General features: G+C 47.7%; 1 protein-coding gene across 1 annotated transcript in view; it reads left to right on the forward strand.

Annotated features, from left to right (window-relative positions):
• Positions 1-9,027: 9,027 nt before the first annotated feature.
• Positions 9,028-18,164, forward strand: part of JMY (junction mediating and regulatory protein, p53 cofactor) — a 65,665-nt gene continuing 56,528 nt past the window's right edge. The window contains exon 1 of the mRNA XM_073680180.1: positions 9,028-10,086. Coding sequence (XP_073536281.1) covers positions 9,451-10,086 — 636 coding nt within the window. The 5' untranslated portion in view covers positions 9,028-9,450. The remainder of the gene's footprint in view (positions 10,087-18,164) is intronic.

The following is an 18,164-nucleotide window of genomic DNA, read 5'->3' on the forward strand; positions in this document are numbered from 1 at the left end:
CAGTCAGCATCCCCAATAATAATCTCTCTGTGCAAGGTTTTCTTTATAATATCTGAATGCACAAAACGTCAATTGTTAGCGCCTGCAGAGATGGATGACTATGCTTGTTCTGTAGCTTATACCACTCAAATATATCAACTAAGATAGTTGTCAGCCGAAAGTTTAATTACCCTACCGCATAAACATGCATGCTTGCATTGCCAGAGCGTGCATGTTTATCTAAAGAGGACCTGTTACTTCTCTTGAAATGTCTGTTAGTGAATACTTGTAGCCTCCATACTTCTTGGAATTCTGTGTTGTGCTGCTCCCTATTCTTTTTAGTTTTCAATTATGTTATCCAGTATTGATAGGATAGGGAATCATTTACTGATTGCTGGGGGACGAACTGCTGGGATCCCTAGCGATCCTGAGAACAGAGCTCTGCGGAGCCTCATTCTGCATGGCGGAGCGGAGGTCGCACAAGCACACACCTCTGCTCCATTCATTCTGTGTGGAACTGCTGGAGGCAGCAAAGAATAGACCTCTGCTATATTCTGCAGTATTAGCCTAGGGTCTCACCACCGTATTTTCTCTGGTCTGAGAGAATCGGGCCAATTATGCTAATCACACTCTGATCAGAGTGTTATCCAATTTTCTTGTATGAGTAGATGATAGTTACATTTTTTTTCCATCTTCTTCCCATTCTGTTAGTCAGTAAAAGCTGCACTGCACTTGGATGTCATCCGAGTGCAGCTTCTCCAGACACTGAACACCCAATGCCTCTACAGGCCGAGCATTTAAACCCCAGACCACACCCTGGGGTGGAGATATGGTGAAAGGCCTCCCACCCGCACTATGGCCATTCACAAAAAAGCAAGCTGATATGGCTGATTAACCCTCTCAGCACATATCATGCAGGAGAATACTTCCAGGTTTCACATCAGTGAAGCTAATAGCCTCAGTCAATCATATCTCCCCTCCTGCACTCTGACAGTGACTTTGCCACAATGGTCATGAGCACGAACCCTTAGGCCAAGTTCCAACGATGAGTTCTTGGTGAGTTTTTTACGTTGCGTAGTTTAGAAAAAAATGCAAGTAGCCTATTTTACTTAATGAGTGTAGAAATGGTGCAGAAAATCTGCAACATCAAAAACTCACGAAAAGCTTGACGTGGGAACGCAGCCTCAGAGTAGGGTCACACAACCGTTTTCTCCACATCCGAAAAAAACAGTACGATTACTCTGATGAGACTTTGATCATACGAGTGCGGTCTGATTTTTTTTTCACTGACTCATAGACTTACATTGCCGATTTGGATCTGATACTCGGATCAAAATTGGACGTTACTAATTTTTTCCTCTGACTACGCGGTCCGAGAAAAAAATGGGACAAGTGCACGGCCCCATAGAATATCATAGGAAAACCAAGGATAGCACTTATCCGAGAAAATCTGTTGTGTGCACGAGCCCTTAGTGAATGTAGCACAGATGAACAGGTTCTTGTGATTGCTGAGACCACCAGTGATCAGTAAGTTATCCCCTATCGACTGCCGTTGGCAGGTTTATTGATGTGGATGCTGCCTATAGCATCTTCCACAGGATACAGAAAACCTGGAGTTATCATGGTAGAAGTGTTTGGCCGTCTGTGGGACTGGTAATGAAATCCAGTCAGCCCCATGACCCAGAAGAGAGCTAAGTGATCAGGATACTACAGTCTTGAAACACACAGTGGTTTGTTCACACAAAGCTCAGAAAGATTGTGAAGGCTGCAGTCCAACAGCCGCTACATGACACCCCCTATAGATGCAGATGCCCCAAGACACAGTAATGAGTGCAGAGGAGTAACGCCGGTCTGTGAGGTGAGTAGAAGTCATTTTATTACCCCAACCCTTGTCCCATTGGCAATCACCTTTAGGGTATGTGCACATAATGTCTTTTTCAGGAAGTTAAGCTTCGAAATCTGCGCCAAAAAGCGCCCAGAAAATGTTCAAAATATTGAACATATGCATTTCTATGTAAAGAATCCTTGCTATTTATATGGTCAGACTTCTCAGCATCTTCAAGTTTCCAAAAGAAGTGACCTGACTAGTGATGAGCACAAGTGCTCGTTACTGGAGTCTGCCTAGGGTGCTCGGATATGCACGCAGTATCGCAGGTGCTCTAGTGACATGTTTGAGTCCCCGCACCGCATGTTTCGCTGCTGTTAGACAGTCACAAAACATACGAGGATTGCCTGTGTATGTCAGGCAATCACTGTATGTTTTGTGGCTAACAGTGGTGAAACATGAAGGTGCGGCGACTTGGAACATGTCACTTGGTACATACCCGAGCACCTAGACAAACTCGAGTAACGAGCACTTGAACTCAACACTAGACCTGACCATTTGTCCGGCGGCGTCCACTCTGAAAACGCTCTATACTTTAAAACGCAACTCTAAGGGAAGGTTCAAAAGACCCTTTTTGATCATTTTGACAGCATTTTTGCTTGTAAAACACAGTGTTTTCTTCATTGTTGAATAGAGATAAAAAAAAAAAGTTTGGAAACTGCTAATACAAAAGACGCCCCCAATAACACTAGATAAAAATGCACTGGACGCGGTGTATGAGGGTAAGTCATGGCTGGCAGGCTCCCCTGTGGTCAGCCATGAAGGATATTGTGTGCAGGAAATGGGAAGCGGCAGTTCTGTCTTTTTAAGGCCTCGTTCACACTACCGATGTTCTCGTACGAGTGCTATTCATGGTTTTCACGGACAGCACAGTATCTGTGACGAGTCTATGGGGCTGTTCAGAAATCTGTGATTTTTTTTGAGAAAAGTTCGATAGTGATCAGAGCGTTGGATCAAAATCAGCAATGTAGGTCCACGGTTCTGTGAAAAAATCGGACCACCCTTGGACTCCATGTACTCCGACGACACACTGATCAAAATAATTTGCCTGTTTTGCTCGTACGTGTGAACGAGGCCTTATAGTCACTGCATGATGTCACTGTATCTGGTGGTTCTCACATCTGTAGATACCAGTAATAAGCACAGGGATAAAGCAGAGACCATAGAAGAAGATATGACGACTCCACTATAAGGCCACGGCCCCACTATCAGTATTTGGTCAGTATTCATTCAGTATTTTTTCTCAGGAGTGGGAGACAAAACCAGATGAGGAACAATCAGAGAAAAGGTATAATAGAAACAAGTCACCAATTCTACATTTATCACCCACACCTGTTTTTGGCTCCCACTCCTGAGAAAAAATATTGACCAAATACTGATAGTGGGGCCGTGGCCTAACACTGTTCAGTAGTGATGAGCGAGCATGCTCACTACTGCTCGGTGCTCGCCCGGGCATCTCACTGCTTGAGATGGTGGGCGCTCGCTGAGTATTTCCGGGGTTGCTCGGCGGGAGCTCGGGTCCCCTCCCTGCATATTTGGTGCTCTTTAGAGAGCCAATGAACATGCAGGGATTGCCTGCCACTCATTGTAATGCCGCAGCCATGTTGGTTGTGGCATTACAGTGATTGGCTGGCCACACAGCGTCATCAGGTCTATATCAGACGTGGCGCCGCCATGCTTGTCACAGTCACTCCAGAATCAGACAGTGTAGGGAGAGGTGCAGGAGCTAGGGAGAGATTTGCTTGTTTCTAGTTAGTGTAGGTGTACCACAACATATTCTACACATATCCATCTCAACTAACTGTCCTTCTGAGGACTAATCCAGCTGCAGAGATATCAGTGCTAGGCAGGCAGGCAGGGTATATAGCAGACTGCAGTGCACATAGCAAGAAAGTCCATTCCAGATCTGTCTGCTGGTGCTTTAACAGATATTTGTAGAAATAGCCCCAGGTATCAGGGGCCAGGAATATTTTTTTTATCGTAATCCTCATTATTTGCTTAAAAACCAAACCAGAGAACACCGTTTATCTGTGCCATTTGCTTGTTGGCACTGCAGAATATAGCCAGGTCCTTTCCATATTACAGCGCTAAAAATCCAGCTATTTAAAACTGTGGTTTGTCCGTCACACGGATCATATATAATTGCGCTGAAAATATTGGCATTTCTGGCCTTCATTAAAATTTTGTTTCAGTGTGTCAGGAAAGTTATTGACACCGGTTTGCTGTTAAAAATAGTTACCTACAGGCCAGCTATTTAAAACTCTGGTTTGTCCGTCACACGGATCATATATAATTGTGCTGAAAATATTGCCATTTCTGGACTTCATTTAAATTTTGTTGCAGTGTGTCAGTGAACTGATTGACACGAGGTCGGCGCTGGTAAAAATAGTTACCTACAGGCCAGCTATTTAAAACTGTGGCTTGTCCGTCACACGGATCACATATAAGTTCGCTTTAAATTCAGTCATTTGTAGTCAGCGTCGAAGATATTGTCCTCCATTTAAAATGGGCAAGGCACATGGCAAGGGACGGGGAACTGGACGTGATGGTGATGGTGCATGCAGAGGCAGAGGTCGTGGGCAAGCTGAAATTGTGCCACAACAAACACCCACATCTTCTCGCTCGACCTTCTTGTCCCAATTAGTAGGGGACCGCAGAACACCACTATTGAACACAGAGCAGTATGAAAAGGTTATTGGTTGGATAGCAGATAATGCTTCCAGTCACTTAGCCACCACCACCACCACCCTGTCTTCCACACGGCTAAGTCTCAGTAGCCGTTTGTCTGGACCGCATATTCCTGAGCCTGATCCTCCCACCATGCTGAGTGCCCAGAGACAACTGATCCCACACTTGGACACTCCGAAGTGCTGTTCACTTTTCCATTTATAGATTCAGGCCTCTCGCCTGGTCCACTTGAAGTGGGGCAAGAGGAGATTGCGTGTAGCAATGCCCAAATATTTGAGCAGCCACGGTCACAAGAAGGAAACGGTGGGAAAGTGTCACAAGAGGTGGACGATGATGAGACACAATTGTCAGAAAGTCAGGAGGAGGACCAGGGTATGGAAGTGGAAGATATAGTAACTGACACAACCTGACAGGGGGACATACAAAGAGAGGACAGCAGCACACAGGGGGAGGGAGGCAGAGCACCTCAACAGGCAGGAAGAAGCCTGTTCCCCGCAACCGTTCCCCGTAACACCAACATGACGGACGTTGCCAGTACAACTGTTAGGTCTTCCCGAGTCTGGTTGTTTTTTAAAGACAGTCGATAACCTCAAAAAGGCCATTTGCACCACCTGCCAGGCCCGCATCAGCAGGGGTAGCAAAACTACCAGCCTGACCACCACCAGCATGATCAGGCACATGGCAGCAAAGCACCCGACTTTGTGGGCCGAACCCCAGGGACCAGGAACAGTGTCTGCGGGTGACACCACTGCTTCTTCCGCTGTTATGTGTGCAAACCAATCCCCTGTCCATAGTGCATGCAAAGATGCCTCCTGCCCTGCACCTGTCGTTGCACACTCTCAACTAGCACCATCAGCAAGAACGTCCTTGTCCCAGCGCAGCATTCAGTTGTCCATACCCCAGTCCTTGGAACGCAAGCGCAAATATGCAGCCAATGCCCCACAGGCCACACTACTAAATTCCCACATTTCGCGACAGCTTGCACTCGAAATGTTGCCTTTTAGGCTCGTGGAGATGGAAGCTTTCTGCAACCTGATGGCAGCAGCCGTCCCTCGGTACTCGGTCCCCAGCCGCCACTATTTCTCCTGGTGTGCCGTCCCTGCATTACACAAGCACGTGTCCCACAACATTAGCCGTGCCCTCAACAACGCAGTTACCGGGAAAGTCCACCTAACCACGGACACATGGACAAGTGCTTGTGGGCCGGGATGGTACATATCGCTGACGGTATACTGGGTTAACATAGTGGAAGCCGGGACCTTGGGACGGAACACATCCTCCCGACGTTGAGGATTGTGGGCCCTAGGTCAATCAGGGTTGCCCCCACAGTCTACAGCTCCTGCACTTCATCCTCCTCTTCAGCCTCCATCTCCGAAATGACCACATCAGTCACAAGCTGGAAGCACTGCCTTGGCCAAGCGGCAACATGCTGTGCTGAAGCTAATATGCTTAGGTTACAAACCGCACAATGCTGAAGAGTTGTGGACAGCTCTGAAAGAGCAGGCAGATCTGTGGCTCACACCGCTGAACCTACAGCCAGGCATGGTCGTGTGTGACAATGGCCGGAACCTGGTGGCGGCATTGAGGCGAGCTCACACATGTACCATGCCAGGCCCATGTGCTTAACCTCGTGCTTCAGCGGTTTCTCAAAAGCTACCCGGATCTGCTTGTCAAAGTACGCCGCCTGTGTACCCATTTTAGAAAGTCAGCTACAGCTCCCGCCACCCTTGCCGTGCTTCAGCACCGTTTGCAGCTTCCAGCTCACCGACTGGTGTGTGATATCCCCACGCGTTGGAACTCTACACTGCAGATGATGGGAAGGATTTGTGAGCAGAAGAGGGAAGTTGTTGACTACCAGCATCAACAAGGCCATCGGTATTCAGTTCAGACTCCACACATAAGGGCTCAGCAGTGAACATGGATGTCAGACTTCTTTACCATCCTCCTAAACTTTTAGGACTCCACCAAGATGGTGAGCGGCGATGACGCCATAATTAGTGTCACCATCCCACTTCTTTGTCTTCTGAAATGCTCTCTGCTCACAATCAAAGAGGATGCATTGCAGGCGGAGCACGATGAGATGGAGCAAGGAACCATACAGGGTGATTACACACAGCCCAGCCTCATCTCATCCCAATGTGGATTGGGTGACAATGAGGAAGAACAGGAGCTAGTACGGTACTACCTGCACAACTGTCATACCGTCTGTTCAACGTGGATGGCCTGAGGACAGGGAGGAGGAGGAGAGCATGGTCAGTCGTCCTCTTGGTGAGGACACGGTAGTCTTGCCTGTTAGCAGTCTGGCACGCATGGCTGAGTTTATGCTACGCTGCCTTTCCCGTGACCCTCGCGTTCTCAAAATTTTGGGTGAGAGTCATTGCTGGTTAGTGACACTTCTAGACCCCGCTACAAGGAGAACTTTATATCTCTTATTCCTGAGGCAGACAGGTCTACAAAAATGGGGCTGTACCAGAAGGCCCTTGTTGCGGAACTATTAAAAAAATTCCCATGTGAAATTGCTGGCGGCAGAGGTCACAGTTCGTTGGACAACCAAGGAGTACAGCAGAGAGAGACACAACTCCAATCTCGCAGAGGCAGGGGAAAACTGTCAAAGTTCTAGGAGTTTTCTAAGCCCCTCCCATCGCACAGGCCCTGAGGCGCGGGGTACCCTCACAAGGAGTGCAAAATTTCAGAAGATGCTGAGGGAGTACCTTGCCGACCGTTACAACGTCCTCCGTGATTCCTCTGTGCCTTATAATTATTGGATATCCAAGGTTGATACGTGGAATGAACTGGCTCTCTATGCCTTGGAGGTCCTGTCCTGCCGCCAGCGTTTTATCAGAGTGGGTTTTTAGTGCCGCTGGTGGAATTATAACTGATAAGCGCATCCGCCTGTCAACTGAAAATGCTGACAGGCTGACTCTTATAAAAATGAACAAGGGCTCGATTGGGCCAGACTTCTCAACACCATCGAATGATAGCAGTGTAACATAAACTCAAATCCAGTGTCTTTCTTTGGGAGGTGTATTCCCATGCACCTCTTCACACCCACACATGGGTATATGCTTCCTGATTTTGGCTATTTGCTCTTGTCCTCCTCCTTATCCTCCACCACCATATCACCAGGGTGACCGTGGTCCGTGAGGCAACACCCACATAATTTTTTTAAAGGGTGTTTATGATGACCGTAAAATTTTTTTTTTATAAAGTATGTTCATGTATACCCTCCAGGGGTAAATGTTTGTCAGCCTATACACTTAGTGCATGGGCATTACAAGTATAGGAGGCCTGCTCCTTTCTAATGGGAACATTTTTTTATGAGGCCCTCCTCCACGTCTCTTCTAAGGGGCATTGGAGTGCCTCCCAATTGTTGGCAGCCCTTGCATTCACTGCATAGGCCAACACTATGGGAGACCCACTTCCTAATAATGGGAACATTTTTTTTCAGGAGGCCCTCCTCTACGTCTCTTCCAAGGGACACTGGAGTAGGTCCAAATTTTTGGCAGCCCTTGCACTCACTGCATAGGCAAACATAATGGGAGACCCACATCCTAATAATGGGAACATTGTTTTCAGGAGGCCCTTCTCTAAGTCTCTTCAAAGGGGTATTGGGGTGCGTTCAAATTTTCAAAGGGGTATTTTGGAGCGTCCAAATTTTGGGCAGCCCTGCCACTCACTGCATACGCAATACCAGTATAGGAGACTCACTCTTTAGTAATGGGAACAATAAAGCATAGCCGGCTGATGGCTGAGAATAGTGAGAGCCGACTGCTGGCCCTTTTAGAATAGTAAAGGCCTCCTGATGGCCCTATAAAAGTAGGCTTTGTGACTTTCATAGTCCCTCCTTCATAAATGAAACAGGATGTGTCTGATGATATCTCACACATGGCCAGATAAGGTTGTAAAATGTTAAAGTGACATTTCCCGGTGAATGCATTTGTCTTTGTTGAAAGCAATGCAAAAGTGCAAAAACGCACCAAGAAAGCTACGTGTAAACATAGCCCAAGTTGTGGAGAAACATTTTTGTTTTTGGTTATTTATGTTGCCTTATATACAAGTCATTACCCTAGAAAGGATGTTCCTTAAGATATTTCACAGGAAAATCCATTTTGGTTCTGTTTTTGTATGTTTTATTGAGAGTCCGTTAAAGTGGCGTAATACCTCTGACCACGTTGTTGACAGCAGTGACCTGGAGGTCAGAAATGCTTCCAGGGGTCTTCCCCATGCTGTTCCCATCGATTTGGGCAATTTTTAGGCCCTCTGCAGACCGCCGGGGGGAGCCGCCTGAAAAATACTCTAGTTTCCCATAGACTTACAGTGGGCACCTTGCTAGAGTCGAGCACCCAAGTATTCCAATGTGCTCGACCCGAGCATTATAGTACTCGCCCATCACCACTGTGAGACACCCCACAGCTAACCCAAGCCGCAGCAGAGAAGAGGGGGAGGCGCTTATTTAGTCAAGTGACCCTCAGGCGCCCACTGTGAGCATGCGCGGCAGGACACGGGACACGTGCGCATGTTTACGTTCCTTCTTCGCAGATCGTGACGTCAGCACCGGCCTGACAGCTTTGTTGTCGTCTCCATCGTCCTGAGAAGGGGAGGTCGCTGAGGGGAGAGAGGAGGAGGCAGCGGCGACAACAACGAGCGGTCCGGTCTGGGGGAGACTACGTGATGCGGGTGACAGGCGAGGAGGTCATGCCGGAGATAAGACGGGCGACGGCGGAAGAAGAACGGGGCCGCTGCCCGGTGACTGTCAGCAAGGCGCCTAGTCACATGACCGGCGGCCGCTGATAACAACAATAGGGGCACAAGTGTAGCGAGATCCGGCCGCAGACACTCGCAGGGATCCATCCGCCGCGCAAGTATACAGCCGGTCGGAGGCTCGGTGAGGGCCGGAGATGTCGTCGTTCTCGCTGGAGGACACGCTGGAGGCGGACTGGGTGGCCGTGCGGCCCAATGTGTTCGAGGAGAAGGAGCGACACAAGTTCGTGTTCATCGTGGCCTGGAATGAAGTAGAAGGCAGGTTCGCCATCACCTGTCACAACCGGACTGCGCAGCGGCAGCGGAGCGCGGACAAAGGCGGCAGCCGCAGCCCCTGCAGGAGGGACGAGCCGGAGGGCAGCCCGGCCAGAAGGGACACGACCCCGGGAGGGAGCCCGGCCCGGGAGCCGGAGGACGAGGACTGCAGCTGGGCCGGGCTCTTCTCCTTCCAGGACCTGCGGGCCGTGCACCAGCAGCTGTGCTCCGTCAGCGCCGAGCTGGAGCCCTGCCTGCCCGCCTTCCCGGAGGAGCCGTCCGGCATGTGGTCCGTGCTGTTCGGGCCCCCGGAGCTGAGCGAGGAGCTGGTGGAGGAGCTGTGCGGCCGCCTGCAGCTCTACCTGGGCCACGGCCTGGACACCTGCGGCTGGAAGATCCTGTCCCAGGTGCTGTTCACCGAGAGCGACGACCCGGAGGAATACTACGAGAGCCTGAGCGAGCTGCGGCACAAGGGCTACGAGGAGGCGCTGCAGCGGGCCCGGCGGAGCCTGCACGAGGTATACGGTCACCATGGAAACCGGGCAGCGGCAACAGCGGGCCCGGGTGTTGTGTGAGGAGAGCTGCTGCCAGGGGGCGAGGAGCGGAATAAAGGGGTTGAGGAGGGCTGATCTACTGCTGTAGGGGGCGAGGAGCAGAATAAGGGGGTGCCAGGGGGTGAGTAGGGCTGATCTACTGCTGTAGGGGGCGAGGAGCAGGATAAGGGGCTGCCAGGGGGTGAGTAGGGCTGATCTACTGCTGTAGGGTGGGCGAGGAGCAGGATAAGGGGCTGCCAGGGGGTTAGGAGGGCTGATCTATTGCCAGTGTGCAAGGAGGGCAAATCTGTTATGGGGGTGAGGAGGGTAGATATGCTGCTACAGGGTGGGTGGGGGGGAGCAGGATAAGGGACTGCCAGGGGGTGAGGTGGGTAGATCTGCTACAGGGGTGAGCAGGAAAAAGGGCTGCCAGAGGGTGAGGAGGGTAGATCTGCTGCTACATGTGTGAGCAGGATAAAGGGCTGCCAGGGGGTGAGGAGGGTAGATCTGCTGCTACATGTGTGAGCAGGATAAAGGGCTGCCAGGGGGTGAGGAGGGTAGATCTGCTGCTACATGTGTGAGCAGGATAAAGGGCTGCCAGGGGGTGAGGAGGGTAGATCTGCTGCTACATGTGTGAGCAGGATAAAGGGCTGCCAGGGGGTGAGGAGGGTAGATCTGCTGCTACATGTGTGAGCAGGATAAAGGGCTGCCAGGGGGTGAGGAGGGTAGATCTGCTGCTACATGTGTGAGCAGGATAAAGGGCTGCCAGGGGGTGAGGAGGGTAGATCTGCTGCTACATGTGTGAGCAGGATAAGGGGCTGCCAGGGGGTGAGGAGGGTAGATCTGCTGCTACAGGAGTGAGCAGGATAAGGGGCTGCCAGGGGGTGAGGAGGGTAGATCTGCTGCTACATGTGTGAGCAGGATAAGGGGCTGCCAGGGGGTGAGGTGGGTAGATCTGCTGCTACATGTGTGAGCAGGATAAAGGGCTGCCAGGGGGTGAGGAGGGTAGATCTGCTGCTACAGGGGTGAGCAGGATAAGGGGCTGCCAGGGGGTGAGGTGGGCAGATCTGCTGCTACAGGGCGGAGCAGGATAAAGGCCTGCCAGGGGGTGAGGTGGGTAGATCTGCTACTGGGGGGAGCAGGATAAGGGGCTGCTAGGTAGCAACGGGAGGTGGAGGCGAGGAGGTCAGATCTTCTGCTACAGGACTGAGAGCTAGATAAAGGGCTGCCAGATAGTGAGGGGGGCGAGGAGGTCAGATCTTCTGCTATTGGGGTGAGGAGGACAAGGTGGTCAGATCTCCTATGAGGGGCTGCCAAGTAGTGGGGGCGTTTATCTTAATGAGGTCAGATCTGTTGTTACAGGCTTGAGGCAGGTAATTGGCTGGCAGGTAATAAGGGGGACACTTTTTCGGTTGAGGAGTATGAGTGGCTGGTAGATAGTGAGGGGGACATTTATCCAGGCGAGGAGGCTGAAGAGATGTCCTCACATAATTTCCATAGGCGCCCTAAGGAAAATGTATACAGGCAAATCTGTACCAAACAATGTGGAAATCTGTGTACTCAGCAACCCCATGCTGCCCCTGTGGCACCACTTCCTTAATCCACTGTCTGTCCCTGTATCCAGGTCTCCAGTAATGATGTGCTGATGGGTTGTCTGAAATGAAACGTTCCCCAGGGGACTGGATTTTTTTTAAAACAAAATAATTATGAACTCATTATTACTCACCTACTGGCAGCCACCTGGATCCATCACAGGCTGCTCCTTCACCTATGCTTGCACAGGAAGTGGAACCTCACTGTTCCACTAGCCTCTGAAGCCTGTGATCGGCTGCAGCGATCAAGTGACTTTGAACAGCGTGTTATCAGAAAAACATCTGCTAAAATGTGCACAGAACCTACATGTTTTTGGCCATCTGAAGTAGGCTTAAGGTGATGAAAATAGCGTAAAGAGGGTCATGCTGATCAGATATGGCTGGCTATATTCTTTACTTGCAGGTTCGGCTGACTGTCCTCTGTGGCCACCTTGAGCTACATGGGAGTGTTGATGGTACGGAGTGTCAGGGGTTCTGTCAGGGAAGGTAACCAGCAGTGTCGCCAGGATTGACATTAATTAGGATCAGTAGAATCACGGTCAGGCTAAGTGGTCAATAGACTTCAATAGGAAAACTTTGAAAACGTCTGAGCTTTTGGCCGGTTTCGGTCATGAAAAAATTCTTCGGCATGCTAGAAGAAAGTAATGCTAAACGTAATGGTTTGTTTCTCAGTCGCAGAAATTTCCAAGGTTTATGGCCTTTTTCAAGTATTATCTGCATGGTGATAACACAGAACAGAAAACAAGGAGTATTTCAACATAATGAATGCGAAGAAATGAACATCAAAACATAAGAAAATCAACAGTTCAAAACAAGTCTATTCAATTAGTTTGCAGGTGGAGCAGTGAGTTCAATAGGAGATTCCCAATGTGGATTTATATCAATGAATATATAAGAGCATTATGTGGTCATATCACAAATGGATAAGGAGGGTAGGGAACCAATTCAGAATGTCACCCTAATTACCTGTAAAAAGAGAGAATATGATGTCATGGCAAGATGAAGGTATCGGCCAAATAGGAAAAAAAAAGTGAAATAAGAAATGAAATAGAAGTATCCAGTGGAGGTAATTTCTAAAATGGCAAGTTGGTACGCGGAGAGAATACGTGTGAGGAAGATGAGATAGTCTGCAGCATAAAGAGGATGTAAAGTCGAGACAAGGCGAGTACAAATAGTAAGGAGGCTGGCATAACACCCGTGAGAGGCAGTGAACCAGTGCCTGCACGTGGATTGTCTGAAGGAATATTGGCGTTGTGGAACTTATCTCGCTGAGGAAGAAAGGCTGGTCCAGAAGTGGGGCTGTATATGGTGAACGGGAAGAACTAGGACATGCGTGATAATGACGCGATGGAAGGATTTAGGTCCACTGTAGTGATCTGCACATGCGCGCCAAGCGAGACAGCGAAAGAGCCGAGGGATGGTTACATAGTTTATAAGGCCGAAAAAAGACAAGCGTCCATCCAGTTCAGCCTATTTCTTGTGCACTGCAGCTATTCCGCAGCGTTGATCCAGGGGAAGGCAAAAAAAAAACCATGCGGTATAGGCCAATTTACATCATTGAGGAAAAGTTCACTTCCCGACGCCAATCTGGCAGTCAGATTAAATCCCTGGATTAATTAACTATCACTAAGCATAAGATGTAATTTTATTGCTCTCAAGAAAGGCGTCCAGGCCTCTCTTGAACTCATTAAGTGAGTTGGACATCGCCACTTCCTCTCCCAGAGAGTTCCAGAGTCTCACGGCTCTGACCGTAAAGAATCCCCTTTTATGCTGGTGCAGGAACCTCCTTTCCTCCAGACGCATAGTGTGCCCCCTCGTCTTTGTCACCATCCTTGGTATAAACAGGTCATGGGAGAGATCTCTGTACTGCCCCCTGATGTATTTTATACATGTTTATGAGGTCTCCCCTAAGCCTTCTCTTTTCCAACGTAAATAGGCCTAATTTTGACAACCTATCTGGGTATTCTAGTCCCTCCATTCCCTTTATTACCTTAGTCGCCCTCCTTTGTACCCTCTCTAGCTCCAATATGTCTTTCCTGAGCACCGGAGCCCAGAACTATTCTAAGTGTGGCCTTACCAGCGCTTTATACAGAGGAAGATGCATGCCATGACTCTATTTGCCTTCGCAGCTGCTGCCTGACACTGGGCACTCCAATTTAATTTGCTGTTAACCAAGACGCCCAGGTCCTTCTCCATGTCAAGGTAGATGGTAGATCACGGTGCGGAGGAGAGGAGAATAGCAGAAACATAGAAAGAACAGTGAGGAAGAGACGAGAATTGCAGGGACATAGGAGTAACAGCGAAAAAAGTGAGATAAGTAAGATGGAAAATGGGGTAAAAGAAGGAAAAGAGAAAGAAATGAAAAGAGTAAATAAAAAGAAAGTGGAAAAAAGATGAGTGAATAAAGAAGAGTGGAGTGAAAGTGAAAAAACGAGGTGGGAAAAGGGGTTGGAAAGGAAAAATGGAAGGGGGGAAAAGAACAAGAGAAATGAGAGAATAGAAAGAAAAGAAATGGAGAAGCAGACAATCATGCCATGAAGTGTATGTAAAGTCACTACGTGATAACCACTATTGGATCTGAAAAGAGAGGATTAAAAGGAATTAAATATGCAACATAGACAAAAGAAAGAGAAAACGACAAACAAAATGTTATATTGAAAAGGGACAAACTAGAATATATAAAGCCTCAATAAATATAACGGATCTATGATGCTGTCACAGTGGAAGCGATTTTTTTGATGTGCTGTGGCTGAAAACTAGAAAAATGTAAGAGGCAGTTACGATCGGTTGGTTGGGTGCACATTCTGTAGTAAGTGAGCCGGCTTTCTCAAGTTTTAATGAGGATGTCAAGGAAGTTAATAACCTGTTCATTGTGATGTACAGGTGCATCTCACTAAATTTTCAGTTGTTTCACACTTTTTTGTTAAGTATATAATTCCACATGTGTTAATTCATAGTTTTGATGCCTTCAGTGTGAATGTACAATTTTCATAGTCATGAAAATACAGAAAAATCTTTAAATGAGAAGTGTGTCCAAACTTTTGGTCTGTACTGTATTTCAAGTGTTTATTTCTGTTAATGTTGATGATTATGGCTTACAGCCAATGAAAACACAAAAGTCATTATCTCAGTAAATTAGAATACTTTATAACAACAGCTTGAAAAATGATTTTAAAATCCGAAATGTTGGCCTACTGAAATGTATGTTCAGTAAATGCACTCAATACTTGGTCGGGGCTCCTTTTGCATCAGTTACTGCATCAATGAGGCGTGGCATGGAGGCGATCAGCCTGCGGCACTGCTGAGGCGTTTTGGAAGCCCAGGTTGCTTTGATAGCAGCCTTCAGCTCGTCTGCATTGTTGGGTCTGGTGTCTCTCATCTTCCTCTTGACAATACCCCATAGATTCTCTATGGGGTTAAGGTCAGGTGAGTTTGCTGCCAATCAAGCTCAGTGATACTGTTGTGTGTAAACCAGGTACTGGTACTTTTGACAGTGTGGACAGGGGCCAAGTCCTGCTGGAGAATGAAATTTCCATCTCCAAAAAGCTTGTCGGCAGAGGGAAGCATGAAGTGCTCTAAAATTTCCTGGTAGACGGCTGTGCTGACTTTGGCCTTGATAAAACACAGTGGACCTATAACAGCAGATGACATGGCTCCCCAAACCATCACTGATTGTGGAAACTTCACTCTAGACCTCAAGCAGTTTGGATTGTGGCCTCTCCACTCTTCCTCCAAACTCTGGGACCTTGATTTCCAAATGAAAATTGGAACTCTGGGACCTTGTGAAGTGTGTCAATGACTGCCTTCTGGACATCTGTGAAGTCAGCAGTCTTCCCCATGATTGTGGAGCCTACTGAAACAGACTAAGGAACCTTTTTAAACGCATAGGAAGCCTTTGCAGGTGTTTTTTGTTAATTATTTTAATTTGCTGAGATAGTGACTTTTTATTGGCTGTAAGCCATAATCATCAACATTAACAGAAATAAACACTTGATATAGATCACTCTGTTTGTAATGACTCTATATAATGAGTTTCACTTTTTGTCTTGAAGAACTGAAATAAATTAACTTTTTGATGATATGCTAATTTAGTGAGATACACCTGTATGTAAATGTAATATTGGGAATGCGTGAATTAATGTATAGATAAAATTGTGTAAGAGTTTGGCCGGTTTTCCGCGCAGTATTTTTGAAAAACATCACTTCCGTTTTTGGTGCCAAAGCCAGAAGTGGATCCAAAAGTAATGGGCAATATACAGAAGGGATTGTAATTCTCCTTTCTGCTGGATCCACTTTTTTAAATAAAAAATAACAACCCAAAAGTCTGAATGAAACCTACTGAAAGCTTACGTTTGGTTATTACACTTTCTCGTGTGCTCTGCAGGGTAGGACTGAGCCTCCAGCAGCTTGAACAATGCGGTGCCATCAGTGTGCGGTGTCCTGTAATTCCAGTGTATCCGCTCTCATCCTCCTCTGATATCCAAGGCTCTGATAATGCTGCTCAATAAATCAATTAGGACATAGGGAGATTTCCAAGAAAAGTCATCTGAGCCTGTCACAATAACTCTTATTCCGCAGCTTAATATTCTTTGATCAGACACCACCATTGCTAAAATCCAAGTAAAACTAGATGTTTTGAGACCCCTGAGTACTTGTGGAACCTTTTGATGAAAACCTCCAGCCCCCTGCTCATGATTGACGAGTACGCCACAGGCATTTTGTCCCACAGTCCCAAGAATGAATGTCACTTTCCAGTTTTTGAGAAAGAACTGTCCAAAGTTCATCCCAAACTATCTGTGAGGAAGCTTGTGTGCAGCTGCCGCAGGTGTGTGCCAGTACGCCCCCAACATCGGGTATTTCATCTAGTATGTTGCTTGTTGTGTGAGGGTTAATGTGGTGCCCTCAGAACAGAGCGAGCACTGTCACTAATTACTGCACGCTGCAATGACTGTACCACAATTGTTCTCCATTTGCATTTTCTGTTAGTGAGTTGGCATGTCTCTCAGTTTATATGAATGGCACACTTATGCTCGGCCTTCCCTTCATTAATGTGCTGATCTCACACGCTTATCCCATGTTGTCTCTTCATTTCAGTCTGTACATGCTGTGTGATCAGATTTCCTCTATAGTCACTTCAATCAGGAGATGTTGTCTGATCAGATATTCACTTAACTGCAATTTTAAACTTTTCCATCTTGTGTTTTAGGGTACATTTACATAAGACGACCTGTGATCACTAATTGACTGCCGATTGGTGCCTATTTACCTGTTTAATAGTTGGTTTAGACCGGCCACCGTGCTTCCAATTGACACAGAATGATAATTAGTAGATCGGTTTTTATGGATAGGCTGACATTGTTGTCAGCAGCACATGTCCTGGTTACATCGGAGGATGTGCTACCGAGAACATTGATCTTTACACAAGCCTGATGACCGAGCATATTGTTTGTTCTTCAGGTGATCGGCAGCTTGTTTCCATTGACAGGGAAATGGAAGTACGCTTGTTCACAAGGATCGGCCGGTATAAATGCAGCTTTCACATTCAGTTCAGCTCTGATATACACTGCTCAAAAAAAAAGGGAACACTCAAATAACACATCCTAGATCTGAATGAATTAAAGATTCTCATTGAATACTTTGTTCTGTACAAAGTTGAATGTGCTGCCAACAAAATCACACAAAAATCATCAATGGAAATCAAATTTATTAACCAATGGAGGCCTGGATTTGGAGTCACCCCCAAAATTAAAGTGGAAAAACACACTACAGGCTGATCCAACTTTGATGTAATGTCCTTTAAAACAAGTCAAAATGAGGCTCAGTATTGTGTGTGGCCTCCACATGCCTGTATGATCTCCCTACAACCCCTGGGCATGCTTCTGATGAGGTTGCGGATGGTCTCCTGTGGGATCTCCTCCCAGACCTGGACTAAAGCATCCGCCAACATCTGGACAGTATGTGGTGCAACGTGACGTTGGTGGATGGAGCAAGACATGATGTCTGAGATGTGCTCAATCGGATTCAGGTCTGGGGAACGGGCGGGCCAGTCCATAGCTTCAATGCCTTCATCTTGCAGGAACTGCTGACACACTCCAGCCACATGAGGTCTGGCATTGTCCTGCATTAGGAGGAACCCAGGGCCAACCGCATCAGCATATGGTCTCACAAGGGGTCTGAGGATCTCATCTCTGTACCTAATGGCAGTCAGGCTTCCTCTGACGAGCACATGGAGAGCTGTGCGGCTCTCCAAAGAAATGCCACCCCACACCATTACTGACCCACTGACAAACCGGTCATGCTGAAGGATGTTGCAGGCAGCAGATTGCTCTCCACGACTTCTCCAGACAGTGTCACGTCTGTCACATGTGCTCAGTGTGAACCTGCTTTCATCTGTGAAGAGCACCGGGCGCCAGTGGCGACTTTGCCAATCCTGGTGTTCTGTGGCAAATGCCAAGCGTCCTGCACGGTGTT

Source organism: Phyllobates terribilis, unplaced genomic scaffold (genome assembly GCF_046119375.1).
Source record: "Phyllobates terribilis strain yellow unplaced genomic scaffold, ASM4611937v1 Scaffold_1__5_contigs__length_1240528914, whole genome shotgun sequence".
Lineage (NCBI taxonomy): Eukaryota > Metazoa > Chordata > Amphibia > Anura > Dendrobatidae > Phyllobates > Phyllobates terribilis.